We start from the raw sequence: 15,439 nt of genomic DNA, 5'->3' as shown, positions 1-15,439 counted from the left end.
CAGTCAAGCCCCAGGTCAGGCTCCCTGCTCAGTGGGGAGCCTGCTTCTCCCTCTCCCTATACCCCTCTCCCTGCTTGTGCTCTCTCCCTCTTGCTCTTTCTCATTCTCTCAAATAAATAAAATCTTAAAGAAAAGACAGCATAGGGAATACAGGCAATGATACTGTAATCGCTATATAACGGGACAGATGGTAGCTACACTTGTGGTGAACAAAGCATAATGTATAAACTTGTCAAATCACCAAGTTGTACACCTGAAACTAATGTAACATTGTGTGTCAACTACACTCAAATAAAAAGAAAAAAATATATATATAAGGGGTCTTTCTTTTTGGCTTAAGAATGATTGATACTACATCTTTAGTACCAATGATACAGTAAAGGTGTTAGTGAAATTATACTTTTATTTAACTAGTACTACTTTTATTTATATCCTTCTAATATTCTTTTAGTAAGGTAAATTTATTTTAAGTAATTTTACCCTGTGTATTAGACTAGAATTATTCAATCTTATGGTAAAGGTGACTGGTACATAGTTCGTAGGACTAAAAAACCACTCCCGAGTTCATATAGCAATTCTTTTTTTTTTAATGTTTTATTTATTTATCCATGAGAGTCAGAGAGAGAGAGAGAGAGAGAGAGAAAGGCAGAGGGAGAAGCAGGCTCCCCGCAGAGCAGGGAGCCCGATGCGGGCCTTGATCCTAGGACCCTGGGATCATGACCTGAGCCAAAGGCAGACGCTTAACCATCTGAGCCACCCAGGCGCCCTCATATAGCAATTCTTGAGCCATAATCATTTCTCTTTTTGTATAGTGCTTTCTCAAGTCATCTCTACTCAAATTTGTAGAATCTGATTTTTTGTGGTATGTGGTTTTTCTTTGGTAGTATTTTAGAAATACCAGCTTTTTTGTTAGTAGTCCTCTCATATATAAATATTACCTACTTTTGTCATGATACTGTACCCCAAACATTTGTCAGTTTGTTTACAATTCAAGTTAAAAGAGGATGTTTACTTTTGATTAATACAGTTTTACTGTACAGTATGAATTAATTTGCATGAGTTCATTTTATCATTGGAATTTCTCCTGTGAAATTATCCTCAATAAGCCATTGACTAGCCTGACATTTCAAAACCTAAATATGTAATCAAAGTAATGAAATGGAATACCTTCAATGCCATGTAACCAGGGAAAAGAATAAATCCTAAATGTTGGTCATGTAAATAGTTACAGCCATATAAACTGTAAAGAGTAATATTCCTTTTGCTTTTGTAATTGCCAAAGGAGTTTAACTTATTTATGTTGTCTTTATATTCCTCTGCTAGTTTCGATAATGGATAAGGTGACAACAGTTTTCAACAGTGCACAGAGATTGGAAGTTGTTAGAAACTGCATCTCATTCATATTTGAAAATAAAACATTGGAGACTGAAAAGGTAATAAAATGCCTTCTTTCCCAAGTAAGCGTTCATCATTTCCCTTTCAGATTTACATATTTAGCTTGCCAAATGACCTCTCCTCCAATTCCATCTCTTTTCCTTATCAAGTGTCCTTTCACTGTTTAGATCATTTTATTTTTTTTATTTTTTTAAAGATTTTATTTATTTATTTGACAGAGAGAGAGAGAGAGCACAAGCAGGCAGAGCGGCAGGTAGAGGGAGAGGGAGAAGCAGGCTCCCCACTGAGCAGGGAGCCCGATGTGGGGCTCGATCCCAGGACTCCGGGATCATGACCTGAGCTGAAGGCAGCCGCTTAACCGACTGAGCCACCCAGGCACCCGTTTTGATCATTTTAAATGAATTGTGTCTAAGATTTAAAATCTTTGTCATGCCTAGTTATATGGCTACCAGAGAAATATTGATAGTGATTTTTTTCCTTAAACTTTTAAACATTGTTCTTTAAATCCTACTTAGAAATTTAACCTTTTTTTAAAGATTTTATTTATTTATTTGACAGAGAGAGACACAGTGAGAGAGGGAACACAAGCAGGATGAGTGGGAGAGGCAGAAGCAGGCTTCCCACAGAGCAGGGAGCCCGATGCAGGACTCAATCCCAGGACCCTGGAATTATGACCCAAGCCGAAGGCAGACGCTTAATGACTGAGCCACCCAGGCACCCCCAAATTTAACATTTTAAATATAATTTTCTTTAAGGAATCTAGTCAGAATAAGAAATGAATTGTAAAAATAGTGGTATTCAACTTAAATGTGCCTCATTAAATCACATTTTCTTGCCTTCTTTAGGAAAATGTGTTAAACATAATGTAATCTTAGTGACTCATCATAGCTCTGAACATCTATTACAAGAGGCTAAAGCATGAAGAGAGTAACATTTTTACCCTTATAGTAAATGACCCCAAGCCTTTTTAGGTTTTGACTTTTTTTTTTTTGGTTTTCATCTTCTCTTTTGCTTGAAGTGTAATATACTTCCTTTTGCTTTTCTTGCTTTCAGGTTTTACATCCTGTTTCTTGTATCTGCCTATAATATTGTTATACTCTCAGACTTTTTCCCTTCCTTCTTATTTGCTCCTTTATTCTATATTTTTTAGGTTTTCAAAGTTAAGTAAGCCTATTATTATTTTATATAAAGTACATTAACTAGGCTCTAAATGGTAAACTGGGAGAGACATTCTTCTGGGTGATAAAGTGGAAGAATTTTAATGCATAAATCTAGACATTTCTGTTTGTTGATCTGAGTCCTTTTCCCTTCTTTATTATGATATTGAAATGAGAAGAGGAGATGTAGAATTTTCTAGTCATAAATTAAAATTGACTAGTGATTAAATAACTTAATAATTTAAAAGAATAAAATCACCTGTGTTTCTTGTCATTTTAGTTTTTCCTTCTATTTTTGCCACAGAGATGTGGCCAGTTATTGGAAGAAGGTATCTAAGTGTCATGAGTGTTTTGGTAACCAAAGTTTTGTTGAGTTTTTTTATTAAGTGAAGTTAATGTTTTTTAACTTATTACATAAATCAGTTCTTATTTTTCATGGTGGCTTACAAATAAAAATAACGATAAACCCATCTATTTTATAATTGTTCTTAATAGCAAATCCACTCTTTTCTGGAAGTTTAATTCTAATATCTTTGTTAAATGGTTTATAGGGTGCCCTTGAATTTTCACTGTGATTGAATGTTGTTTTTTTCCACTGATACCTTTCGTTCACTTCTGCTTCTCTTGCCTTAGACCCTTCCAGCTGCATTGAGAGCCCTTAAAGGAAAGGCAGCAAGACAGTGTCTCACTGATGAGCTGGGTTTACATGTCCAGCAAAACCGGGCTATTTTAGACCATCAACAGTTTGACTATATAATAAGGATGATGAACTGTACTCTACAGGTAATTTTTATTTCTTTCAGATTATTCCTAATATTTGAGAATACTTTTTATTTTTCCAGGAGATTCTGTAATTATTGATATCTCAAGTTCTTGTGCCTTCCACAGTGAATAGGATGAAGAACCAATATCCATACCATTTCTGTCAGAAACATTTATTACTTGGCATAAATATTGAGTTTTTCATACTACTGTTGTTTTCTCTTGAAAAATACTAGGGTAGAGAAGCCTGGATGACTCAGTCAGTTAAGCGTCTGCTTTGGCTCAGGTCATGATCTCGGGGTCCTGGGATTGAGCCCCACATCGGGCTCTCTGCTTAGCGGGGAGTCTGCTTTTCCCTCTCACTCTCCCTCTGTGCTCTGTCTCTCTCTCTCTCAAATAAAATAAAATCTTAAAAAAAAAGAAAAATACTAGGTTATTTTGTTTTTTAAGGAAACTTTCTGAAAATGAAAAATGAAAAGTCATCTTTATGACATTCAGTTTTATGTTACTCAATGTTAGATTATTTAATAATTAATTTTAATTATTCATTTCAGTCAGTTTTTAATTGTACTCTTAAGGTAGAGGGTAATGAGTGATGGATAATTCAAGTTATAAATGAATTACTTAAGTATCTACTAAGCACCATGCATAAAGGTCAAAAAATACTTCTACTTGGCATCAAAATATATATATTATCTTACAGAAATAAACTTCCCATAAAATAGTGAAGACAATTTAGGAGAAGCAAATAATCTGATTTCTCCATCCTGTCTCACATGTTAGATATTTTATGACATTGACATCATATTCTTTACAAGTGATACAAATACTATTTCTCAAACTTTTTGCACGAGGAGAAGAATGTAATTAAATATTAAGAATTCAAAGACTATCTGTGAGACTCTAGAGAAAGTAAACAAAATGCATGTTAAATTCTGTTAGATTGGAAAATGAGAATTACTAGGTATAATTAATAATAAAACTTATGGGTGAAAGAAGTCCTAATTAAATGGAAAGATACACCATGTCCATGAGTTGGAAAACTCAATATTGTGAAGATATCAATTCTCCCCAAAATAATCAATAGAGGCAATGCAATTTCCATCAGAATTCCAACTAGAAGAGCAAAAGCCTAAGAATTACGAACATATTCCTAAAACAACAACAACAACAACAAACTTGGGAATTGGTCCTGTCAGATATCAAAAATTAGTTTAAAAGAAGACATATAAAGAAAGAAAGAAAAAGAAAGAAAGAAAAAAAGAATACATACAAATGGCCAAAAGGTACCTGAAAATGTGTTCAGCATCACTGATCATCAGGGAAGTACAAATCAAAATCACCATGACATACCACCTCACATTTGTTAGAATGGCTATTACCAAAAAGATAAAAGGTAAGTGTTGGGAAGGATGTGGAAAAAAGGGAACCCTTGTGCACTGTTGGTAGGAATGTAAATTGATACAACTGCTATGAAAAACACAAAATTAAAACCAGAACAAGTATATGATACAACAGTCCCACTTCTGAGTATATCCAAAGGAAAACAGGATATTGAAAAGGTATCTGCACCCCCATGTTCACTGCATTTTTAACAATAGCCAAGATATGAAAACAACCTAAGTGTCTATCAGCAGATGAATAGGAAAAGAAGATGTGGTATATATAAGCAATAAAAGTATTCAACCATGAGAAAGAAGGAAATCCTGCCATTTGCAATAACATGGATATATATTGAAGGCATCATGGTAAGTGAAATAAGCCAGACAGAGAAAAATAAATACTGCATGGTATCACAGATATGTAGAATATTTAAAAAAAAAAAAAAAGTCAAACTCTTAGAAACAGGGTAAAAAAGTAGTTGCCAGGGCCTGAGGGGTGGGGGAAACAGGGAGAAGTTGGTAAGAGGTGTACACTTTTAGCTATTTGCTGGCTAAGTCCTGAGGATCTAATTTAAAATGTGGTGACTGTAGTTGATAAAACTGTATTATGTACTTGAAATTTGCCAAGAGAGTAGAACTTAAATATTTGTACCAAACGTCAACAACAACAACAAAACAGATAAATATGGAAATCCTTTCACGATGTATGCTTAATCACCACCAGGTACACTTGAAATATTTTAACATTTTATTTATAAATTATACCTCAACAAAACTTAAAACAATTTTTAATTAGTTTAAAACTGCAGTAATTAAGACAGTGTGGTATTGGCACAATCATAAAGAGATTGACCAAAAGAACAGAATATAGAACAGCATTCATAAACGGATGATCACAGATAATACACAGAGGTACACATATATGGGAATGTGACTTATGACAAAATTGTCATTTCAGATCAGTGACAAGAGGATAAAAACTTCAGTAAATAGTGCTGGGACAATTAGGTGACCATGTACACAAAAAATGTACAGATACCTCACTGGTGTATGATACCACACTATACATTAAAAGCAGTTTCATGTGGACTAAAGACTTAAATATGAAAAGCCAACCTTTACAGTTTTTCAAACAATCTTTAAAGGAGATATCCTTGACTTTAGGGTAGGGATAGATTTGTTAAACAAATCACAAATAGTGCTGATTAAAAGAAAAGATTGATAAATTTGACTACATTAAAATTAATATAGTCTGTGACCCAGTGATTCCACTCTTAGATGAGCTCTTACCCATATACCAAGAGACATGCACAAAAATGTTCATAGGAACATTGTTTGAAATAGCAGAAAACAAAACAACTAATATGCCAACCAGCATTAGAATGAATAAATAAATTGTGCTTTTTATATTAGAATATTTTTTAGTAGAGAAAATGAATTGTAGCTACAAGGAACAATGTAGATGAATCTTAAAGAAGATACTTCTGCACAAAAATAAAAGGACAATCCAATTACAATATGGTTCCATTAGTATAAAATTTAAAGCATGTAATATATTATTTAGAAATATATAATTTAGGGATACAACATATATGGTAAAACTATAAAGAAAAGCAAGGCAGTGTATACATATATTAAATCACCACATTGTACCCTACAATTTTATTTCTCAATTACACCTCAGTAAAACTAGGAAAAAAGGAAATCAAGGAAATAATAAAGAAAATATTGAAGAAAATTACCTTGGAGGGACAGAGAGGAAGGGCAGGTGACACAGAGATCTTCAATGGTAATGGTAATACTCTATTTCTTAAACTAGATATATGAGTATTCATTGTGTCATTGTTCTTTATAACCTTGTAACTTATAAACCTTCAGGTCGTAGGGTACTGCTATTAGATTTTTTTTGCAGGGCTTATTTTTCTCTTTAAACTCATTTCAAAGGATATCTTTCTCCGAAATTCTAACTTAAAATCTAGCATAAAAAATGCAATCTTGTAACAAGTACTCTGTAGTTTGTTTAAGCAAATTGACAAGACAGGAGATGATTCACCTTTACTGGAAGACATTCTTATTTTAAAAAGTATTTTATACTAGCTATAATAGTTTATAATAATAGCAATAATTAAAAGAACCTAAATGTTTACCATTTGGATATTGATTAATTTAATTATGTACGACTATTTGGAATACTGCTCAGCTACAACATAAAAAGAATAGATTTGTAATATGTTCCCATATGGAAAACTTCTATTATATATTGCTAGGTAGGCAAAACGGAAGTTACATAAAGTAGATCTAATATGATTCTATTTTTGACCTAAAATTACACATGTGTATTATAACATACTAAAAATTTAGAAGCATATTTGCAGTAAATCCTAAATAATAGTTACTTCTGGTGTATGGATTAGGCGCGCACACACACACACACACACACACACATGCTTAGTTAAATTATATAAAACATAAGCATATATTTTATAAATTAAAAAAAGATTCTTTTTGTAGGAAGGACATCATTGAGCACCTTTATGAGAAGAATAAAACATAATAAATTTGACCTAAATAAAGCCACGTCTTTTGTTACTTTGCTATATTTATAGAGAACAAACGAATTTGATTAACAGATGAAGGTCTCTAGAAGCCCTAAAGTTAGGTAATTTCTTGGTACCCTATGACTGCTGATAAAACTACAAAAACTATTTTAGGAAGCTTTTTTTCCATTAGTACCTTCTGTGCTGTTTATTAACTTAGGAATTAAGTTTTAAGGTTTCTTTAAATTTAATTTTAGCATACACTAATTAATCACTTATAGAAGAGCCAGGTACCCTCAGGCTATGAATATTTTCCTTTTTCATTTGAATAATCATATTTCTGGGGAGAAAAAGGCATGGATGTTTTTTTCTGCTTTCAAATACACCTGGGCTAAGGCACTTAATATTTTTTAATGCAGTATTTCATAAGTACATAAAAATGGATCCTGTCTTTATTCCAGCACATGCTGTTGTTTAACATTATATAGAGGCTCTTCTCAGTTATAAATGGGCTCACATGTGATATTTTTATTTTAATGGGTTATTTATTACTAACTTGGGATTTGTTAGTATTTATATTCTTGTTGCAACAATGTTACTTGTGGGGATTTAACGTGACATTCTGAACATTTTTTACAAAAGCGTAGAGTTTCAAGGCAGAGAGGCCAAACATCTGTGTTGGTATTTTAAGAAAGAAACCTCAACTAAGTGAACTAATTTTTAGCTAGTGATTCAACAACTTTAGTAATTTTTGCTTTTCGTGATTTTGAAGTTATTCTGTCCTTCTCTGTCCTCAAGGGAAAATAAAGTGGAACATGAGTATTATAGGGGACTATTTTATTTATTAAGTTCTTTCAATGCCAAGGAAATTTTTTAAAGGACTGGTTTATAGAGGTTATAGATTATTCCTATGTATCATCTCATTTCAAATAACATCATATTTGGGGTGTTTTTATAACTGAGATTATTATAAATCTCTCCAAAAATATCATGGCCTCAACTCTTTTCATTTTTAGCAGAGACATGATTAAAACTTTAGCAGATACATGATGTCAAGATTGTAGCTAAAATTTTTTAAAGATTTTTGTTTATTTATTTGTCAGAAAGAGAGAGAGAGCACAAGAAGGGGGGACAGCGGGCAGAGGGAGAAGCAGGCTCCCCAGTGAGCATGGAGCCCATTGCAGAACTCGATTCCAGGACCCTGGGATCATGACCTGAGCCAAAGGCACTTAACTCACTGAGCCACCCAGGCGTCCCATTGCTGAAATTTTTTAACAATAAATTAGAATTAAAAAACCCAGTGAAGTCCTCCATTTTCAGCATCATAAACAACCGCATGCTAGAGAAGCCCTCTCACTAATGCAGTAGAAATAGGTCTTAGAAAAATTGTAAAAAGAAAAAAATTTAAAAAAATACCCATGTGATTTTGATACATTGTTTCTCCTAAGAAGAGAAGGAAATGTCTAACAAGCCCTTCTTCTATTCTCAGGAAAAGGACAAATAGGGAAAACCAAATTCTGGGCAGTTAGCAGTTGGGAAAACCAAATTTGTGAGCACAATTAAGCACTGGCCTCTGTAGGAGAGCTGTTTAAACCTGAGAGTTTTGCATTAGTCTGGGACATTAAAAGAGAAAATAATCCCTATTCAATAGTAACATGCCCCTCACCCTTGCCTCTAAAAGAATCAATTGTAAATCCTTTCTGGAAGAATGCAGCCCCAAATTAGGTAGTCAGGATTCCCACAGATTAAATTCAATAAAATATGAACTCATTACTTTAAAGTGATTGAATACCAAGGAAGTTAGCCAGTATGAATTAATGTCAACAGATACAACCAACAACAGATTTGCACTCTCCACGACTATATTTTGGGATTATCCAACTTGAATATATAATTAAAATATTTAAATAAATAAAAGATGGAGTACAAAATAAGCCAATAACCAGAAACTAACAAAAATGGACAGCTGAGTTTATATAATCACTTAAAATAAAAATTCAGAGGATGTGGAAAACTCAATATTGTTAAGATGTCTGTTCTCAGCAAATTGATTTATAGGTTGAATGCAATCCCAGTCAAAATTGCAACAGACTTTTCTATAGAGATTGACAGCTGGACTCTGCAATTTATATGGAGATGCAGAGGACTGGTCAAAAAATCTTGAAAAAAGAACAAAATTGGATGACTTACACTACCTGATTTCAAGACTTATCAACCCACAATAATCAAGACACTGTGGTACTGACATAAGCACCAACAAATAGATCGGTGGAAAGAGCACGCAGAAACAGACCCACATTTATGGGATTTTTGACAAAAGCACCAAAGTAACCCAATAGGGAAAGGGAAATTTTTCCCACAAATAGTAGTGGAATAACTGACTATCCCTATGGAAAAAATTGAGTCTCAACCTCTATGTCACATCAAACACAAGGATAACTTTGAGTTGTACAGTATAGATCTAGACATAAAATTTGAAACCATAAAGCTTTTAGGGGAAAACACGGAATAGTTTCATGACTTAGGAATAGGCAACAGTTTCTTAGATCACAGAAAGTGATAACCAAAAAAGGAAAAAAAATGAGCATTATACTTTATCAAAATTAAAACTTATGCTCATCAAAAGACCCCATTATGAAAATGAATAGGCAAAACTGGGAAAAAATATTCCCAAAATATATATACATATATATGGCAAAGAACTGGTATCGTGTTTATATAAAGAGCTCCTACAATTTGAGAAGCGGAACAAACCAATTTTAAAAAATGGAAAATTTAAACAGATACTTCACAAAATAATATGTGACTGGTCAATAACCACATGAAAAAGGTCTCAATATCATTAGTCATCAGAGAAATGCAGATTAAAATCACTGTGAGAGACTACTATATAACCCACCCATATGCTAGGATTAGACTGACAATGCCAAATATTGGCAATGTTGTAAAGTAACTGGAAATCTTATACTTTATTGTTGAGAATGTAAACTGTTACAGTCACTTCAGAAAGAGAGTCTGAGAGAGTCTTTTAAAACTAAGCATATACAGGGCGCCTGGGTGGCTCAGTTGGTTAAGCAACTGCCTTCGGCTCAGGTCATGATCCTGGAGTCCCTGGATGGAGTCCCGCATCGGGCTCCCTGCTCGGCAGGGAGTCTGCTTCTCCCTCTGACCCTCACCCCTCCATGTGCTTTCTCTCTCTCTCATTCTCTCTCGCTCAAAAATAAATAAATAAATAAATAATCTTTAAAAAAAAACTAAGCATATACATAATAAAATAAAATTTAGAAAAAAACAAGCAAATACCTATCCTATAATCCAAGAATTTCATAATAATTGATGTCTGCTATTTACTTTGAAATATACTAAAATAATATGGATTAATGGATAGATAAATAATAAAGCAAGCCTAGTAAACTGTTCATGATACACTCTAAGGGGAAACATACAGGTGTTTCAGTGTAAAATTCTTTCAACTTTGATATATGTTTGAAATTTATTGGTATTAAATAAGTAAACAAAGAAATACATAATTACAAAAAACTCAGTGAATAGGTTAAACATCAGTCTAGATACAGTGAAAGAATTCTAGTGAACTGGAAAATACACGTGAAGCAATTACACATAGTGGAGCAGAGAGAAACAGGAAGATGGAAAATGTGGAAGAGAAGATACAAGGAGGGGAGAGTGAAGTGGTCTAATACAATACTGTTCCAAGTGCTAGTCTGTGACAAGATAAGGAACTTGTGCTGGGATGCAAATCAGTGACTTTGTTTTCACTGAGAAAGTCTTACTATGAAAAAAACAAAAAACAAAAAGTAAACTACTAAACATTGGGCTTAGTGTGACTTCAGCTCACGGTTGTCAGTATCTCAGAAAGTAACCAAAGATCCTGCCTTATTAAAGAAGAGAGGCTTCAAAGTCTAAGCCTCAGATTTTGTCAAGGCTGAAAATTCCAGACACCAAGAAAATGTTTTCATAAAAATTCATTGGTTGCTGGGTAGATTCTTATATTGGGCTCTTAGGCTGAGGACTCAGAAAATAGGAAACCACAGAGGAGTTTAAAAGTATGAGAAAAAAAGGCTTCTATTCTGGAGCCCCAAACTTCCACATCAGATTGACTTAATCTAGATTTTTTTTTCTGAGGTGGTTGATACCTTTATTGCTTTGGAGGTGGAGGGCAGGTGCTCAGGAGCTCTTGGAGTGGTTCCGGTTCTTCACCATTGTAAGCTTCTGGCTGTGCAGGATGGTGCTGGCTCTGTGAATGGCATCCATGCACAGATCTGGGCAGTACTTGTTCTTGAAGATCACGTGCATGATGCTGCTGAGGGTGGCCCAGGCATTCTTGTTAATGGCGGCTCGCACATAGGAGGTGGCGGGTTTTCGCTGGTATCTCTACCATATGACCACCACTACGCCTTTGCCCTTGGCCATGGGCCCACAGCCTTGGGGTGAATCAGCCTGTTGCAGTGGAAGGAGTTGTGAGCCTTCAGGTTATTGGGCTCGGTGCTGTATGTCTGCTTGTTCCTCTTGATCCAAAAGCTGGAGCAGTTCCCCACAACCATACATTCTGGTTGGGTGGGTGGACATGGTACAGCTCCACTCACTAGCATGGCTGGAGGTAGAAAGAGCAATCTACAAATTTTTAAGGACACTCATGCACTGTATGTATGTATGAAGTAGCAAATTTGGGGATTTTGTTAAGTGCTGTGGTCTGAATATGTTCTCCCAGATTCATATGTTGGAGACTTAACCCCTAAGGTGATGGTATTAGGAGGTGGGGCTTTGGGGAGGTGATAAGATCATGAAGATGGAGCCCTCATGAATGAGATTAATACCCTTATAAAAGAGAGTCAACAGAGCTCCCTTTGTCCCTTCCACCATGAAAGGATATAAAAAGTCTACAACCTGGAAGAGGGCCCTCAGCAGACCATGCCGCATCCTGATCTTGAACTTCCAACCTCCTAAACATGAGAACTAAATTTCCATTGTATAAACCACTCAGTCTATGGTATTTTGTTACAGCAACCCAAAACAGACTAACACATTAAGAGTATATTAATCAGTAGAATACATTTTACTTACCAGGGTAAGTTTTTTACTTCCTTTTTCTCTTCTCTTCCTTCGTTTACTGATTTCTACTCTATACTAGTCTCTATACTAGATATGGAGATACACTTCATACTGAAGTGATTAAGATATCCTGGTTCTTAAGGAGTTCACAATCCAGAAGGAAAATCTCACAGGTAAATATATATAATATAGTGGGATATGCACTGATAGAGATTTGTGTAAAACTCTGAATGCTATCAAAGGATTACTGGATTTTGAGTGGGAAGGACATGGTCACAGAAGGCATTTGTCAGACAAGAATTGAAAGGGAAAGTATTCCAGATAGAGGAAGTTGTTAGTAGGAAAACAAATATAGAAAGGGCCTGTGTTTTTGAAGATTGAAAAATATTTCTGTGTTGCCAAATGTAGGGTAGAAAGATGGTGGGAGATGAGAGAAGTAGGTAGAGTAACTTCTGGTTAAAGTGAACAGATTGAATATGGACATTTAACTTCAGCTACTGCCCAAAACTCCAGTAAAACAAAAGCAAAAGATTTTTTTAAATGTAGAAACCCACAGGCAAAGCAGGAGAGGAGACAAGAGCAATGACATTTTGGATACTGGAAAGCTGCTGTTGAATGACTTTATTTAGCAGACTCAAGACCGCCTTTTCCTAACTGATGGTTGTAAAAGCCTTGAAGCAGCCCAATTTGCAGAACTGCAAAAGGCTTAGGGATTGGGGACATCAAGTAATCTCTGAAAACAGGAGGTTTAGGTGGGGCTAAAACATTAAAAAGAGGATTTGTTGAAAGTCCCCTTAGGATGCAGTTGGATTGCCCTCCTAGAAAATTTTTCAATTCTGTGTAAATAGCCAACTGCCCCTCCTTTACCCTGGTAGAAGATTAGAGGTTTGTTTGTTTGTTTGTTTGTGTATTTATTTTTTAAGAGAGAGGACATCACTACCCTGGGAGACACTAGGTCTAGCTGAGGGGAATTCTGGTTTTCTGCAAACAAGGGAGTTAAGTGAATGCCAAATATTGAGAATACCAGTAGACTTTCTGCCTTCAGCTCCCAGAACTCTGGCAACTTGTTCTCAAGTCAGAAAAATGGAAAACAGTTCTTTGAGAAATGTGAACAGCCAGAGAAAAAGATTTTACTAAAGATACTGAGATTAGGAGTTTCTCATCCAAATAGCTCAACCAGATCATGCTAAAATGGAGCTTACAGTCAGCAGGCTTCACCATGTACACATTCTTTTTATTTTGTCATTCTTTGCTTTACCTTGTGTGGAGTATGAACTAAGCAGAAGGACCCCTAAAACAAAGTTAGTACCTATACCATTGTTCCCCAAATCTGCTTTCATTCCCCACTCTCCCTTGTGAGAGAACCATCTAGTCATCATCCGTAATTGTCCTGTCCTTCTTCTTGGGTACATGTATCACTCTGTTGGCCTCAGACAACCTCAGCTTTCTTCTGGCTCTGAAACTGGGTTAGCCACAGTCACTGCTACCCTCTGGAAATAGGCCCAAAGAAATTAAATAGTTTTCCCAAATCACAGAGCTCATACATCAAAGAGGTGAGTTCTGAATCTAGTTTTTGTTTTTTGTTTTTATTCACTCTGTGCCTTTAGCTCACCGATGCTGTGTTCTTCAAAACACAATAGGTGGCAATTAGATGCTCTATAGCTAAATTTAAATTTAGATCAGAAGCCTGTGTTCTGGAAACTTGTGGATCTTTTTTTTTTTTTCTTCCATTTTTGAAAGTAACAGTTGCTATAGAAAAACTCAACCTGGGCGCCTGGGTGGCTCAGTCGGTTAAGTGGCTGCCTTCGGCTCAGGTCATGATCCCAGGGTCCGGGGATCGAGTTCTGCATCGGGCTCCCTGCTCGGCGGGGAACCTGCTTCTCCCTCTCCCTCTGCCTGCCTCTCTACCTACTTGTGCTCTCTATCTCTCTGTCAAATGATTAATTTAAAAATATTTAAAAAAAAAAAACTCAACCCTAACTGAATTAAAACAGATTTTGTATTGTTCGTTATTGTACACCCAACATCCAGAATGGCACCTGGTGCACAGAAAGTATTCAGATATGTTTGAATGTATAAATGATAATATAATTAATTTTTTCTAAGTACAATTTTTTAATAAAGATAATTACAAAAGATGGAAAAATCGTTCAGAAAGGCCAATTACTTCTTTAATAGATGAGTTTTTTGATATAATAATTCACATCGATTTTAAATACTATCACATAAAGCATGGTGAAGAAAAGAAATTTTGCTTTATAATTAGAAAGCTCACAGTAAAACTTGCCAAGAAAAATAAAAACAAAAAAAGCCATTTTGAAAATAAATACAGCCCATGCCGAATTAGTATAAAATGAAGCCAGAAGTCTTCAGAAAGAAAAAATTTTTTCTTCCCAATATTTTCTCACTCTCTTATGGTTTCTGAGATTGGTGAGGGTTCAAGGCTTGAGATTCAAGGGTTGCTAAGCTGTTCTGATTTAGCACTTTTAGTATCTATTTTTTCACCCTATTGTCCTTGGATTTGGAAGCAGTAATTATTGAAATAAGATTCCACTTTTCTAAGTTACTTATTAAGGAACTAACTTCCTTGTTTACAATTTTGAGTTTCAGATTTAGGAGGAAATTTGTTAAGAAGTTATTTATTCTAACAGCTGTAAGGTTCAGGTCAAATCTTCACCTACCACTATTCAACCAAGATCATTGATGAGAACTTATTGATAAATACAGTGGAAAGTTTTCAATTCTTATCTTATTTGACAGTTGGTAGCATTTCATGATGCTCTTTACAAAACCTTCCTCCCATATCTTTGATAATATTTCCCCTGATTTTCTACTTCTTTTGAATTTCTTTTTCAGTCATTTTGATAGGGCTTCTCTTCCCTCAACCTTGCAAATGGTAATGTTCATTTTTACATCTTTAGATACATTTTTAGATTATCTGCCAGTCCAAGATTCTCCCAGGCAATCTTACTCATCCCCATTTACCATCTTTTACTTATGCCCTCCAGATTTGTATCTCAAGCCCAAATCTACCTCTTAAGTTTCAGAGCTTAATATCCTGCCGGTTATTGTCCATCTGTGCTTGAATGTCCCAAAGCTATTAGATGTTATGGTCCAAACTGAAATAATAATCTTT

At 35.0% G+C, this 15,439-nt stretch overlaps 1 protein-coding gene and 1 pseudogene across 3 annotated transcripts in view; one reads left to right on the top strand and one right to left on the bottom strand.

The window, feature by feature from the left end:
* Window positions 1–15,439, top strand: part of SBF2 (SET binding factor 2) — a 474,770-nt gene that overhangs the window by 305,480 nt on the left and 153,851 nt on the right. For all 3 annotated transcript variants that reach the window (XM_035722821.1, XM_035722820.1, XM_035722819.1), the window contains exons 15-16: window positions 1,324–1,433; window positions 3,186–3,335. In XM_035722821.1, the coding sequence (XP_035578714.1) occupies window positions 1,324–1,433; window positions 3,186–3,335 (260 nt within the window). The remainder of the gene's footprint in view (window positions 1–1,323; window positions 1,434–3,185; window positions 3,336–15,439) is intronic.
* On the bottom strand, window positions 11,419–11,843 carry LOC113914356 (annotated as a pseudogene).

Source organism: Zalophus californianus, chromosome 11 (genome assembly GCF_009762305.2).
Source record: "Zalophus californianus isolate mZalCal1 chromosome 11, mZalCal1.pri.v2, whole genome shotgun sequence".
NCBI lineage: Eukaryota > Metazoa > Chordata > Mammalia > Carnivora > Otariidae > Zalophus > Zalophus californianus.
This window is presented reverse-complemented; position numbering and strand designations above follow the sequence as displayed.